At 45.7% G+C, this 14,882-nt stretch overlaps 1 protein-coding gene across 2 annotated transcripts in view; it reads left to right on the top strand.

Annotated features, from left to right (window-relative positions):
* The window catches only part of SHTN1 (shootin 1), a 93,395-nt gene extending 80,542 nt beyond the window's left edge, over nt 1-12,853 (top strand). For both annotated transcript variants that reach the window (XM_037132847.2, XM_037132846.2), the window contains exon 17: nt 11,121-12,853. In XM_037132847.2, coding sequence (XP_036988742.2) covers nt 11,121-11,343 — 223 coding nt within the window. In that variant the 3' untranslated portion in view covers nt 11,344-12,853. The remainder of the gene's footprint in view (nt 1-11,120) is intronic.
* The last annotated feature ends 2,029 nt before the right edge of the window (nt 12,854-14,882 follow it).

The raw sequence follows: 14,882 nt of genomic DNA, 5'->3' as shown, positions 1-14,882 counted from the left end.
GTGTCTGTGTGCTGTTAAATATTTCTAATAACTATATACTGTCTAGTAACAATTTCTTCAGTCGAGCGGTGAATCTGAATTTTACTCATTTTAGTGGGTTATAATTCAGACAAGAATGAAGCTTGCAAACTCCCTCGATGCGGTGAGAGGTAAAGAGCCGGCCAGAGCGGCAGGAACCTGGCTTTGCTGTCGCGCTCCCTCCTGTGGGTCGAGAATAACCCGATGGTTCCAGTGTAGTAAGACTCGCTGATTCAAGCTAATCTCAATGGGTGGGATGTTGAATATAAAGTAGAGAACATTCCAGATTGCAGGAGTTTTTTAAAGGTAACCGTTTTCTTACTTTTGGAGAGCTGCAGCACCTGGACACAGGCTGGATGTCACAGAGGGTCAGAAAAACCAGAATGGTGTGTGTTTCCACCAGTAAGAGCCTGTAGATGGGACAGGGCAGTGACAACGATGGGCAGTGTGATTCGTTTTCTAAACCCACGCCCGTCCGTAGCACACAGGGTGGCAAGCAGATGGGGTTCTTTCCAGAACCGAATTCTACAGTCAGGTGGCCGAGGTGGGGTCCTGACCTTGGGGTTGCCATTTAGTGTCTCTGTGACGTTGAGAGAGTCATTTCATCCATGACTCTGTTTCCTGATCTGTACAGTGAGGGTAATAATGCCTCCCTTGTAGAGTTGTCTTGTAAGTTAGATGATATCTGAAATGTATTGCAATGAACTCCTCTTCTACCTCATGTCAAAAGTATATTGCTGAGCCATTACTATGTAATCAGGGACTAAAGTTAGAGTTGAAAGCTTAGATACTGGACCCCTGGGTTATTGACTTGGTCAGTTTCTTTAGGGAAGTCACGTAACCTCTCTGTTTTGTTTTTTGTGGTGGTTTTTCCTAACCTAAAATTGAGGCATGTAGGTTATGTACTCTCCAGATTCCCTTTCAGCTCTAGAACCCCCATAATTCCTCACTAATGTGGTGGCTTTGTAAAAAAAAGTTCACAGTTAAGGTAAGGAACAAGAAGAGTTAGGTATATGTTCTATCTACAACACGTCTCTCCATACATTAAAACACTCAAACCTAGAAATGTAAAATACTTCATTTTTAAATGGCATCAGCAGAACTTACAAACCCCAGTCAAAGTGACTGTGACCCTTCAGAGTGCTACTCACTCATTCCAAGCCTGTCACTGTTGCCCCAGATGCCTTCAGCCCCCTTTGGATCAGAGATACCTGGTCACAGACGGTATCAATGGGATAAGTGGCTGAAATGTGGAGTGGTTTGAGGGCCACCCTGCCGGCTGTGTAATTGTGACAGCTAGTGTCCGTGTTTATCGTGGTCAAACAATGAAGGACATGGCTCATTTTATAATCCCCACTGTGTGTCCAACATGCGTGTAATGTTTCCAAGTGATTTAGGCTTTTGATCGTGGATGCAGTTTTTGGAAATAGCCACGAGTTTCCCAACCACAGGTGCAGAAAAGCTCTGTGTGGGTTCAGCCAGGTCAGAGCTCGTCGGCGCCAGTCTTTCTCTTTCTCCTCCAGTGGGCTTGGCTGGTGTCAGGGTCACGCCTTCTGGGCCTTGGACGAATGGGTAACTAGGAAGTGAATCTTCTAAAGACAAACGTTAAGTCGAACCGTAAGTGACAGATGCAGTGCACCTGGATCTGAGTACAGTCGTCTTCCGTTTTAATCCTTGAAACACGTTAGCTCTGTCAGCAACAGGATGCAGGGGTTGTGTTCCTGATACAAGTGAAGTAAATTGAGAAGACGTTTCGAGGGTAAAAGCAGACATTTTATTATATGTGTTTCCTCTTTTTTAGTTAAGATTTTCTGTTACTCTTCATCAATATTCGTTTATGTGTATCCGTAGACGATACGCGCATCCAAGAGGAAATGTGCTTGAGTTGAGGGTGGCGGGGTGTCCGTGTTGATTGCAGATGGAGGCTGTGGGCAATGGAACCAGTGTCTGGTTTGGAAGTTCAGGATTTTGGAATTTGCTTTTGTGATGTTTTGTTGTTGTTACTGCAGTTCACTAACATTTACGAAAGCCGGGTGCTTTCCTGAATAGTTTTAATTTTTCCAAATGTACGGAATGGACTTATCTCCATTTTAAAGATAGAAAACTGAGGCTCCTTGAGGCAAACAATTTGCCCCAAATTCTACTCCTAATCAATAGTTGGGTCAGATTGTATTTGAACCTGTTCATTCTATCTCCAGAGCCCATGCTTTTGAACTATAGTGTACTGCGTTGAGTGTATTAAAACTTGAGGAATGGAGGGAAGACAGTGACCTTGAGGTTTCTTCTACAGAAAGCACTGATGCCCCAGTGAAATCCCTCCATCAGCCCTGTGGTGCTCACACCCGGCCCCACCCACCCTGGTAACTCAACAGGCACTGCCATCCATCTCCCTCCCTCTCCCTAAGGCTAACCTGAGCAGCTAAAATTTCTCTTGCCAAGGGAAGGAAGTGTTTCCTAGGGAAACAAAGAATTCTGAAAGGAGAGCCAGTCTGAATTAACACAGAGATTTAAAGAGTACTCAGACAGAAATTATTTTACTGTTTTTCATGTCAGACATCCAACAAAGGGGCAATGCTTCACAAGTAAACTTTGGAAATTACCATGTCAGAATACCAGCCTGAGCTACTTTGGTCTTTGGCATAAATTTCATTTACACATTTTTTAATTTAATGACATTTCAGAATACTGAAGAATAGTTTCTTCCCAGAAGTCAAACACCTTTACAAAAATATCTGACTCTATCATTGGATGATATAATACGATAATGTAGAGCTGAATCACTGCAAATCCTGTTGTTTCATACATTTGACAGCCAACATATATATAAATTGTATTGTTGTATTCACTTTATGCTGTACCTCTGAGGTGGCTCCTTCTTTGGTTGATGACCAGGCAGTTCCTTAGTGTCCATGGGTCATCTTATGTTAGGACATCTCTGTTATAAATAGGACAGGACAAGTGGGCCTTCAGTGTGGAGAAGGAGGTGAGCAGATCTTAAGAGTTCTGCATCACAATCAGGTGCAGGTCCAAGAGCATCTTACCTTCTTGCCCTCTGGCTCTTTTGACTCTTAATATCTGGATGCAGCCCTCCTTGTCAGTAATGAGCTTTATTCATCCAGGGGCACTTTTCTTATTGGTTACTTTCTGGAAGGTGAATGTCTCCCTGACAGTTTCAACTAAATAAAGCAGCCAACCTCAAAGATGATTCTCCCACTCCATCCAGTTATAGTACTTCTATGAAACTTTGTTCCAAAGGTGAGAATCCCTTTGAACGTGAGCTCAGGTTCCGCTGTAATTGGTGCGATTTGAGTGATTTTGTAGCTGTGTCCTCATCTCTTGATCATCCTCAAAGAGCCTTTTGAGCCACAGTTGCCACAGACTCACCCGGTCACCACTTCCTTAGTTCCTCCCGTTGCTCTTCGGTCCCAGACCTCCCCAGAACTCTATGCTTTATCACGCTCTTTTAAATTTCCCTTTTAAGTGCCAGATAGGCAGCTAGCTTGCCCTTTTTGTTTGTTTCTTTGGGAGGTCAAAACAGGTCACATTGTGCCCTGGAAGCATTTAGAAAACAACAAAAAACCATGTAGCAATTACAGAGCGTCAGTTTCAATAGAAAACTGTCCGTTTCCGATGAAACCATTTTTGTTTTAATTTGCATTTAATTTCTAGTTATAGTATCTCTAAATACATGTGACTTTTGGCCCCACAGAGATTTATTTTTGTAGAGTTCATCTCGTTTGAGCCATTAACTGAATACCAAGGGTAGCTGATAAAAGAGAAATTTTAGCTGTCTCTGGGTTAGTGCGATTAGTCAAACATTTCTGTGAAGGAAAATAATGGAATTGCCTTTCAGAGGGTTTTGAATTAAAAGTAAGATTGATTTCATCACTGTTTGACCTCTGACTGGTCTCTTCAGTTTTGCTCCATTATTTCCAGTGTGAAACTAATGTGGAAAAATGAAATTGGAAAGCACTGCTCTTTCGGATTGGAGCTAGAAAATCTGCACCTTTGATGCGTGTTACCAAGTAGCAGTTGAGATTCTTAACTTACTTTTAGGGAAACTCGGCTTAAATTATGCTCTCAAATATTGATCTCAGCTAGAAACTCATTTGGCAGGTCATGTAACTCAACTGTTCCTTGAGAGAAGTTTGGTTCCACAATCAGAGAACAGAGGAGTTCTTTGAGCCCCCACGGTGGAAAAGGGTGGGCTTCCTTTCAGCAGTCCCACCGCCAGCACTTCCCCATCCCCCCGCCCCCTTTCTGTGTGAGTGTGCGTGAGGGTGCGTGGGTGTGTGCACGGTGCAGAGGGGAGAATGGAGGGCACCTTCTCTGTACTTAGTAGACATTTGTTTCTGACAAGAGACTACTAGCTAGCAGGATGAAGTGTGTGGAAGTTACCGCTTAATCTGGTGCTCTTACACAATTAAAGGGTTTTGTCTGCTCTCAACTGTAATCTTAGTGCTGCTGAATTGGGGACTGACACCGCAGGAAACGGCTCCGCGCGGCAAAGCGCGACCACAAAGCCGCTCCCCGTGCGCCTGCACACGGACCATTAGGTTTTAACAACAAAATTAGCAGACAACTGGATGTTCTGGAAGTTGAGATCCCCCTCACTTAGTCTTTCCTTCCTACCCCCCATGGAGTTAGCCTGTGGACTGCCCGGAAGATTGGCCGGGCACTTTTGTCCCCCACGTGTTCTGAGCTGCTGCAGGGACAGCAGCGTCTTCCAGGTCAATTGTGGAGGCTGCGTCACACCTGGTGTTGAAATGCTGCTGCAGAGAAAGTCTCATTTCTCTCCAGCAATTAATTGCCTTTTTCCCTGTGCCTCCGGTGGCAAGTACCTGTGATGTTAAGGGACTCAGCGTAAAATCTGTCACTTCTGCATGGAGAAGCAAGTAGCTTTGGGTGCTTTGTTAAGATTAAAAAAACCATCATTTAGTAGCCTCTCCAGGGCGTGTGTGCCCTTGTGTTTGTATGCAGTGGAGTATTTATTCAAGTAGAAGTAGCTGACTAAAACTTAAATACAACTTCAGACTCAAGGACATACTGACCTAACTCCTGATGCCTCATCTACACATTTCATTTGAAACATACCTTGTCATATAACTCTATGAAGCAGCACACCGAATTCTCTGTGACTTCCCACCTCAAAAGAGAGCTTCAAGTGTGCAGTAGAGGAAATTTAGAGAAAAATCTCTACCGACTTAAAAATGCTGTTCTGAAAACTTCGCACGAAACTGGCAAGCGTTCGGTGCACAGCCCCTTTTCTGAGGAGCCCGTGTTGCCTGTGGTCATTTTGTGGGAGACTGCATGTCTCTGAAAATACTTCTCTTCCACAACGGTCCCTTTCAATAGCTGGGATCCGAGTGGATTTTTCACAGTGACAGGAAGTTGTGCAAAATCACAAAAAGCCTGGAAAGTGGTGCCCAAGGTGTTCTAACACGTTTCAGAGTCTTTGCCTGACCTAAAACTGAATGAGTTCATGCACCATCCGCATTGATTTTGCTGGTGCGACTGGCCCCATTCCCTGAACCTGCGTGGGCCATTGTCGTCGTCAGCATCTGTCAGTGTCCACAGCCCAGCCTCCACAACAGGAATCAAGACCTGGGACCAGGCTTGGCCACGTGGTCTGCCGTGTCACCCTGCGCAGAGATGCCCGGGCTGCCATTACCGCCCCACGAGGATGCAGAGGGCCGTGCCCACCATTGTCACCCGTTAGAAAGGAATGCTCGTCCATCTTGGGGGCAGAGCCCGTCCAGAGGCTGCTGCAGGTCTTCAGCCAGGGCAGCCTCCTGTCGTTCCCCAGTTCTTTGTCAGAACGTGAAATTGCATCTGGTTTCCCCCTTGCACAGAAGCCGACCCACGTGGACAAACTCATCTGTTCTTGGAGCTCAAATGGAGTTTTAAAAAGTACCCAAAGCCAAAAGAAATTAGCTTTGTTCTGCCCGCATTCAATTTAAAAGTATTACCATTGGTAATAATACAGGAAATGTCCTTTTATGCTTTGAAAGTCTATTTGGGGAAATTTTGGACAAGTGTTATTAAAATCTCCTGAAAAGTAGGGGGTCTGAGGAAAACAACAAAAATGACCTCTGCAGTGAAGCCACCGCTGCTGGCTGCTGTTGTGACCAGAGAAAGGGCTGGGGGCGGGGGCGGCGGAGTAAGACTTTTTTTTTACACAAGGGAAAATGGAGCGCGGACTTCCTTTTTGGAGTTTTCCCAGGAAACTACTTTATAAAGACAAATTCGAATCCTTCCGTTTTCTGTCCTTGAAGGTGGTAAATGGGATTGCAGCCTTACCCATTTTCGTTGTAAATGAAACGGAGTGCAGACCCTCGGGCCGTGCGTCACACTTGGACAGCTGCCACCGACTAATGCAGACGTCCCACTGGGAGACCGGGGAAGGACTACACTTTGATTCACCAGATTGTGTTAAATAGTCCAGCTGTTGTGATTTGAAAGATAGTTACCTCAGAAGTGAAATAGAAATGAACTTGGCATTTATGCCTCAAGCCATTTTTATACTGTTTGGCAATCAGCTTTTCAGAGGTAGCATTTTATAAAATAACTCTCACCGCTTAAAAGTTTCATTCACTGTAATGTTCAAAATGTCCCACCTTTATATTATCAGTAAAATTAAGCTTGAGCGATATGTGGAATTTGCATGAAATAAGCATTTCCCCCTCATTTCATGAGCTTTGATTGCATTCAATTGAGCTCAGAACCACGTCGATTAGGGCTCTTTGGGGCATTAGTTAATTTGAATCGCAGCCACAACGTTAGCTAGAATGTTGTTGAACATAATCAGAACATGGAAAGTTGATTTTGAAAGGAATTTCATTGAATGCAAACAATGATGTGCTTTTGGGAAAATTAGAATGCTACATTTTCTCCATACAATACAGTCTGAGAAATCACCGAGTCCTTCAGAAAGTTCAGCTTTGGCAGTACTGTTTGCGATTGTTACGATTCTTTTGGTACCAGTATAGTTCAGAGTCCGGTCTTCCTTTCTGTTGGCCTCACCTGTCCCGGGCCCACGCTCTGGCCCTCTTGCTGTTGGGGAGATGTCGCTGCCCTTTCGAAAGGGCACCCGGCTCGTGCCTGCACAGCCAGGCTTCTTCATAGAGTAGCATACACTGGCGTATTGTCTCCTAGCTGTTATTTTTGTTTACGCCTTTTCTCTTTGTCTTGAAATAGCCCTTGGACAGATGATCTAAAATGACCTGTGAGAATATCTATTTGAATAGATTATAAATGACTACTGGTACGTGGTGGTAAGAAAAAAACATTGGACAGGAAATCAAAGACTCCACGGTTTTAGTCCTGGTGTCTGCTATTAACAAGTTATACGCCCTAGGACATTATTTCACACACGTCTTTAATGTCTTCATTTGACAAATGAAAAGGGATCAGAGATCCCTGTCACCTTGACCATCTCATGATGTTAGTCTTACTGTATCTCACCTGTAAAATCCAAGGTTCCTTGGAGATTTTGCAGAATCCAGGAGGTCTGCTGTACTTTTCCTGAGTGCTGAATTTTAATTCCTTGTTTGTGGTCATTGCCTTTAGCTGAAGAATTCAAGTAGAAAAATTGACCAGAATACTGTGCCTGTTGGACTCCTATTAGATTGTTGCATTTGAGTGCCTGGAATTTTGACCTTGGGAGAGAAGCTTTAGATTTAACCTCCTAAAAGCTACCACTGCGGTTGCCGAGAGCAGGAGCCTGGGTCCCTGTGTTACTGATGGGGCTCTCTTGCCCTTCCCGTAGCAGGGAATGGAGCTGGAATGAAGCCTAGGAGGAAGGCTCCTCATTCCAGAGGGTACCCTGGGCTGCTGCTCATGGGAACCAGGAATGGACCCGATGTCAACCCAGGAGGAACCCCTGCTACAGGTCACGGAGGGGAAAAAATAAAAAATTAAAATAAAATAAAATGGGTAGCTTGAAGGGATGGTCTTTATGTCTGCATATCTGAAAGATGCCTCCAAAATCAGGGATTCAGGAAGAAATTACTAAACCTGCCAAAATTAGCCTGTGGCATCATCCTTTTTTAGGGGAAGATGCCTTTGGCAAACAGCACGGTGCTGTGGAAAAGCAGGCGCACGGTGTCGGAGCTCCTGATTGTCACTGAGGCTCTGCCGCTGCTGAGCCATGAGCTTAGGCCAGACCTTTCCCCAGTCCAAATGTCATTTAACTCATCTGTAAAAGGATAGGTTGGGCCAGATGGTCACCTTGGTCCCTTTTAGTCTTAACCCAAGGCAGTGCTCACCAACCTTGAGAAGCTCATTACTGTCACTCGCAGTGCGCAGATTCCAAGAAATCACCCACTGGGCCAAGTTCAGTGCCGACCAACAAAGGAGCTCTTCAACTGCAGCCTCAAGTGATTTAATAGTAGATTAATCTGAGTTGAGAAGCTTACTTCAAGAAAGAGGAAGAATTCTTTGGACTGAGCCAATTCCAGGACAATTTCAGCCTGACAATGTGAGGTTTCCGAGTTCTCAGTTCAATCAGCATTCATTTGTTGCTGTTGTGAAGCCCCGAGAGCACTTCCTGGAAGTGTTTGGCCTCCAACTGATGAGGAAAGCTTTCTTAGGACGTGTTCAGCACCCCTTCACCTGCAGACACACATGGGCATGGAAACATCCACACTAGTTCTGCAGAAGTGGTAAAGGTCGGTATGGGTTGATGGAATTTGCTCCTCTAGAATGAGATAAATACTCCTTTGCATGCTTAGAGCAGGTTGGCTGGCTTCTATACAGTGAGCTCAGACCCAGGATGGTGCAGACAAACTGGTGGCCTGAGCTGCAGGCTTTGTGGCTTTGACTGTAACTACCTAGCTAGGCTGGAGCTTCACTTCCTAGAATTCCCTGGTCCATTTTTGCTTCTCCGTTAGGGAAAACGCATGAGAAATTTGCATGAGATTGAGAAGGCAGAAGTCACATAGTAATAGCCTTTTATTTTAATAACCTGAAGGTTCATGCTGTTCCAGTTCATGCATGTTGTCACCTAATTGGCATGTGGCAGCAGCTGGCCCTCGGTTTCTCTGGCTTCTCCGGTCCTAGGCCAGGTGCATGTGCATTTCCAAGAGGAAGGACCCTGGCTTATCCCGCAGGTGATCTGCCTATTGGATGTGGAGACTCTGAGAGAGCACTGGCTTGTCTGCAGCCTCTAGCCACTTTTCAGTCTGCCAGAACTGCTAACTTCACGCCCAGCATCAGATGCAGAGGCAACAAACTGAAACAGCCCGCCTAATAGCTCCCTCCGCTGCCTGAGGTCTAACTCCTGTCATTAATCCCTCTGTCAGTTGCAGGGGTGGGCTTCTCTGACTACACCCCGATAGGTAAGGTCTTTCAGGTGTTGCCTGGTTCGGAGGAACTCAAACTAGGGAAACTATAGCCCATTCTGATTCCCAAAGTAGAGTAACAGACGTCTCGAGAAGTGGACCCTCAGCCAAGGTAGATGAGCAGTGTCTTGGTGATTTCTAATGACAAGGGCATCGCCAAATCGAGAATCTGTCCTCACAGCAGCCTAGCCTGGTCCCCCTTTTGCTTTACCACCTGCAAGGAAGACAGAGTTCTGCTCCCATCACTTAGCCATGTGAGCATGTCACGCGCAGCATAACCTGATAGCCGGATGGAGTGGCTTTCCCGATTCGGATGAATCTCATAGCACTGGTCGGACAGCAACCCAGCTGTGGTCATTGGGGCTGAGGGTTTCGTACCTGTGGTGGCCGTGCAGGCTGTTTCCTCTTAGTAGTTGCTCATTTGTCCTGTTGTTCTTGTCATGTAAGAGAGACTTCCCGACCTACTCACACCAAAGCCTTGGTTCCTGCCCATTCCTCACGAGCCTTTCACACACTTAATCAGTATTCGCTCATTTGCTAATTTCACAAATGGGTCTGTGCTAGGTTCCAGCTGGCGTATACCTGCAAACAAAGCTGAACAGTCTGGTTTCGGGGCTGCATGCACTGTTCTTGCACAGTATTTACTTATAACTGTAGTAAGTCCAACAAGGGACGGTGGGGAGTATTGAGTAGTGGTACAAGAGTGTCTGACCTGCAGATCTGACCTGCTCCAAGAGTCAGGGAGTAGTAGTAGAAATCACCTCTAGGTTAGGGGCTGGTAGAACCGTGGGCAGAGCCTGGCATCCAGAGGTGGGCGGGGGGGGGCGGGTTGCTGGCTCATGGTGGACATCCCAGCATTTACCGAGAAGACCAGATAGGTCTGAACGGCCCCTGCCCTGCCCACTTCCCACCCCTGAGCCCTCAGGCACCAGGTGGTCAGCAGCCCAGTACCTTCGGGTGGTGGCTCCTGACCACAATTCGGAGAGGAGGGGGTGCCGACTGCCTTGTTCCCTAATGCACAGCAAGCGTGTTTCAGGACATCCCCTTTCACGAGGAAGTTGCCACCCCCTCAGCTTGCGAAGCAGTAGCTTCTGCATCAGAAGAGAGTAAGGGAAAGCCTCGGTGGGAAAAGAAATAGCATCTGCAGTTCGGTCAGCGATTTCTCCAGAAACATGATTCTTTTTAGAAAAAGTTTACGGTAACTTAGCATTTTAGCTGGTTCTCTGGGTTCTCCCACCAGCCCTTGTTCCTCCCCTCACCCCCATTTCTGACCAGATTTCTCCTCCTGCCTCGGTTGTCCATCAGCAGTGAGGGGGGAGGTGCTTCCCTCATCTAGGCAGTCCCCTCAGGGCTAAGCTGCAACCACATGTGCCCAGGGACGCGAGGCAGGGGGTTAACTGGCCCCTGCCAGCTAAGTGAAGGCGGGACAGGAGTCCGGGCTCAGGCACTGGGGAGGTCTGCCATGTCCGTGAGCTTGGCACTGCCTGCAAGGAGCATGTCATTAAGCAGGTAGGTGCATTTGGCTTTTTAACACTCCTATCGTGAGTTGCTCTTTTTCCGCCTTCTTTTTTCTGGCCTTGTGCTCCTAATATGTAATCTAATAGCTTCAGTTTTTTAAATGGCTGGCCCCTCAAAGACCACTTTGTGCATGTTGCTTAGACTGAGAACGTTCTGGGTTTTTTGTTCGTCTGAATTCAGGAACACGAAAGAAGTGTTTTCTCTCTCTGCTTTTAATTTTTTTTTTAACTGCTCATCCCCTAGGCCTCCCAGTAGCACTGGATGGAGGAGACAGCACGTCGACAGTGAGAAACAAGCTAAACCGGTTGTAGTTTTAGATCCTGTTTCTACATGTGAACCCCAAACCAAAGACCAGGTTGCTGCACAAGATCCAACTCAGCGTGAGGATGATGAAGGCGAAACAAAACCAGAACACAAAGAAGACAGCGCTGGAAAACTAAGAGACGCAGACAGCTCCAACTGCTGACCCGTAACCCAGGAGGCTGGCACATTGTGAAGCCCTCTCCAGTACGCACCGGAGTGGCTTCTGTGTACTGGCGAGGGCTCAAGACTTTCTGTTCTTATCTCTGTATTCAGAATAGAGGTTCTTTCCTGACGTCACTTTTATAAGTAGTTCACCTATACAAATAAGTAAGCTGTTTAGCGAATTGCACATGCTATGTAGTTTTCTGAAATATTTCTAGGGATAAGGTTTTTTTCTAATTACTGTATTAAGTGTGACTTTTTTTTAGAAGGTTACAGACACTTCAGATGTTACTATTTTTTTAGTTAATGTGCATACCACTATTGAAATGTAATGCTGAAAGTTTGCAGTGCTGTGGATAATTGGATAAACAGGATGAATATCTTAAGATGATCTTAAAAGCCCCCAAATAAGCTTTTTTTTTTTTTTTTTTTGGATCTGATCCTCTTGATGGAGAAACTGCATTAGCATGGGCATTGCAAAGCGCTGTGGCAGACACATTACTGTCTAGGATATACCGAGATAAACTTAAAATTCAGAGGCTGGCCTCAAACCAGTAGTCCCATAGTCGGTGCACATGTTCTTACCTGTGGGATGAAAACTACCTGCTGCTGACTGGTCCAGAGCCTCCGGGGGGCTCTGGTGGGCGTGCTCTGCTGGCCTGAACGCAGCACCGAGGTGACAGTCCAGTGCTTGATTCCAGGAGAGTGCATTGCACTGTGTGTCCAGTTAGTTCAGTGTTTCCTCATGTACTAATGTGGCGTGAGCACCGTATTTTCTCACAGGGCTTATTTTCTCTCTTCACAGCTGTTCTACATGACACGGGTTTGTTGTTAGGTTTTGTTTTGTTTTGTTTTTGGTAAGAAATTAAGTGGTAGTTAGTCTCCAAAAGTACAATGTTTTAGTCTACCACAGTGAATAAATAGAAATGTAATCAGGGATTTAAGAAAAAAACAACTTACGCAGCATTGCAAAGTCGATTGTTTCAAAATTGACGTTTATTTAAAATAAGTGGTAATGTGCTTGAATGCATTTTTTTATGACAGTGATTCAGTAATGGTAATTTTACTATTAAAGAAAGTGAAAGGTTTAGTTTTGTTAGCAGAGCTCAGCATGTAGCTGTCAGGTGTTTCTTGGCGAAGGGCAAAAGAAAATGATAGTAATAATTGCAGTAGTTGTATTGTACTTATTTTTGCACGTGTGCTAAGCATAGGCTTAAAGAGGTGGGTAGGCAGGTGAATGTACTTCCTAAATTTGGAGATAATTATCTTTTTGTAGGTTCGTTATGCTTGACTGTTTCCATGTTCTCCCCATGACGGTTTGACAGCTGCCAGTTTACTCCTGGGAAATTAAAATGTAATGTTTTCAACTGTAACTTTCCCTAACTGAATAATACTGCTGTATGATACTCTACCTACCAACTGCATTAATTCACTTAAACAAGTTTTTGTTATGCTGTGATTTGAACTCTCCTCACCACACTTATTAAAAAAAAACAAAAACACTAACAGTAGCTCATGAAAGGCCACTTGTGGTTATTGACATTTTTGGTTTAGGCCCCCAAATTCAGCATTCCTTTTAAAAAAAATTATGTGAGCGTCGATAACTTGAGCAACTTTGTTTATTGTTGTTCGAGTACAGTTGTCTCCGTTTCCCCCTCACCCCTGCCTCTCCCCGCACCCACCCCCACCTCCCACCCTCCACCCTCGATCCTATTCCCTTTGGCTTTGTCTGTGTGTCCTTCACATGTTCCTTGATGACCCAACTTTAGTGGTTTTTAATCATCCACAAAATGGTTTATTTTGAGGAATTTTACTCCGTTTCTTTGTGCCCTCCCCCTTCCGGTGTCCGTCCTCAGTCCACTGAGATGCATCGCGCACCTTTAGGGATACAGGATGTGTGCTCTTACTCCGTTTCATCACGCACTGAACAGACTAGTGCTGTTGAAAGAGCACCAACGTTTCCAGGCTGAGCAGTGAGCCACGCGGGGACGGGTGTTAGCGAAGCCGGGCCGGGTTAGTGACGCGCAGCCGGTGTTCTTCTCTGAGTGGCGTGCTTTCTTCTGCCGTGACCGCGTCATTGAAAACTAATCTGCTACCAGGGTGTCTGATGTAGGATTTCACTTGCCTTTTTCTGCCTACAGTTTCCCCCTCTTTCACATCAGTTTTTGGGCAGTTTTGCCCTTGCTGGGGTGCCGTAGTCAACAAGCAGGCTGGGACCTGGAGGCCTGGGGAGACCAGTGCTTGTATCTCCCAGGTGCGTTCTTAGCCCTTGGTGTAAAATTGTAGACCCTCTACTTACACTATTTTCAAGTTGGAAGGGACTGCCATCTTTATAGTCTTGTTCTCTCTTTAAAAATTGTTTATTCTGCCTTCTGTTTTAGAAATATGAATTATGTCACATCTGCTGCAGAGTCACGTCACTCACGTTGATGTGTTTTTATAGCCAGAGTGAGGGGAAGGAGATTTGTGTTCTTGCTGTTAAAGAAAAAGATAATGCCTCCCTTCTACTGAAAGAACACGAATTTATTGAAAACTCTGGCACTTCCACGTCTGAGCTGGTCTCCCACCCTCACCCGGCGTCAGCAGTCCTGTGGAGACGGGGGTCGGCAGGGGTCCCCAGGCTCTAACTGCCCCGCCTGTTTGGGCTGGGTAAAAGGACGGGTGTTCCATTTCTGGCTGCTCACCAGTAAGTCCTCCTTCCTTCCCCACTTTTAGTTACCAGCGAGGCGTTGGAAATGGAGTGGTACAGGTAGGACTCGTTGTTAGTTATCTTTCCAGAACATTTTTAGGTTGGTATTCCAGGTAGCAAAATCTTGAAAAAACAGTTTGGATCATTTTTCTGAGTGCACTGCACATTTGACATGTCCCATCACTTTTATCCTGGAGCGACTCTCACTTACATGGAATAAGTCGTGAGCAAGAGAGTGGGTGCCTGTCCGTCATCAGCACTGACCTTGGAGGATCACCTGGCCATCCTCAGTCAAGGGCTGTCGTCTCTGAAAACAGGGTATCGCTAGTTTTTCTCATCTCGTTCATAGCTCATATCTTACATATGATGTGTATGTTCTATGTCCATCATGTATTATGTAACAGAGAAAACAGGAACAGTACTTTTTATCACTTAAAAATTTTTAAATTAAAATGCTACCTGCTCACTGGTGACCCCACTCCTCGAGTGAGGTACAGGCGAGTAGGCTGTGCTCTGTGTTGAAATGAAAGTGCTGATCTTGCTGAGGTCGTGAATTACCTCCTCCGTTAATTTAACGTTGCTCCTTACTTAGTTGCTCATTTTTTCCCTCTGGTTTCATTCAGTTCATTGTAATTTGTGCCCCAGTTCCAGGGGGTACTCTCCTAGGACCTCCCGTGTGTGTGTGCACACACGTATACCTGCAAAGGCTGTGTGAGCAGCCAGTCTGCCTCTCCTGCCTTTAAAATGGATTTTCCTTCCAGATGCTCTGAGCGCAGGAGAGGCAGCTGCGACCACAAACAACAGCGCTTTCCCAGCAGGGAGTGAGACCCAGGGCTCCCTGCCCCGGGCCC

This window comes from Artibeus jamaicensis, unplaced genomic scaffold, assembly GCF_021234435.1.
Source record: "Artibeus jamaicensis isolate MK-2021 breed Jamaican fruit bat unplaced genomic scaffold, CSHL_Jam_final contig_490, whole genome shotgun sequence".
NCBI lineage: Eukaryota > Metazoa > Chordata > Mammalia > Chiroptera > Phyllostomidae > Artibeus > Artibeus jamaicensis.
The sequence above is the reverse complement of the archived record's forward strand: the minus strand, read 5'-3'. Positions and strand labels throughout refer to the sequence as shown.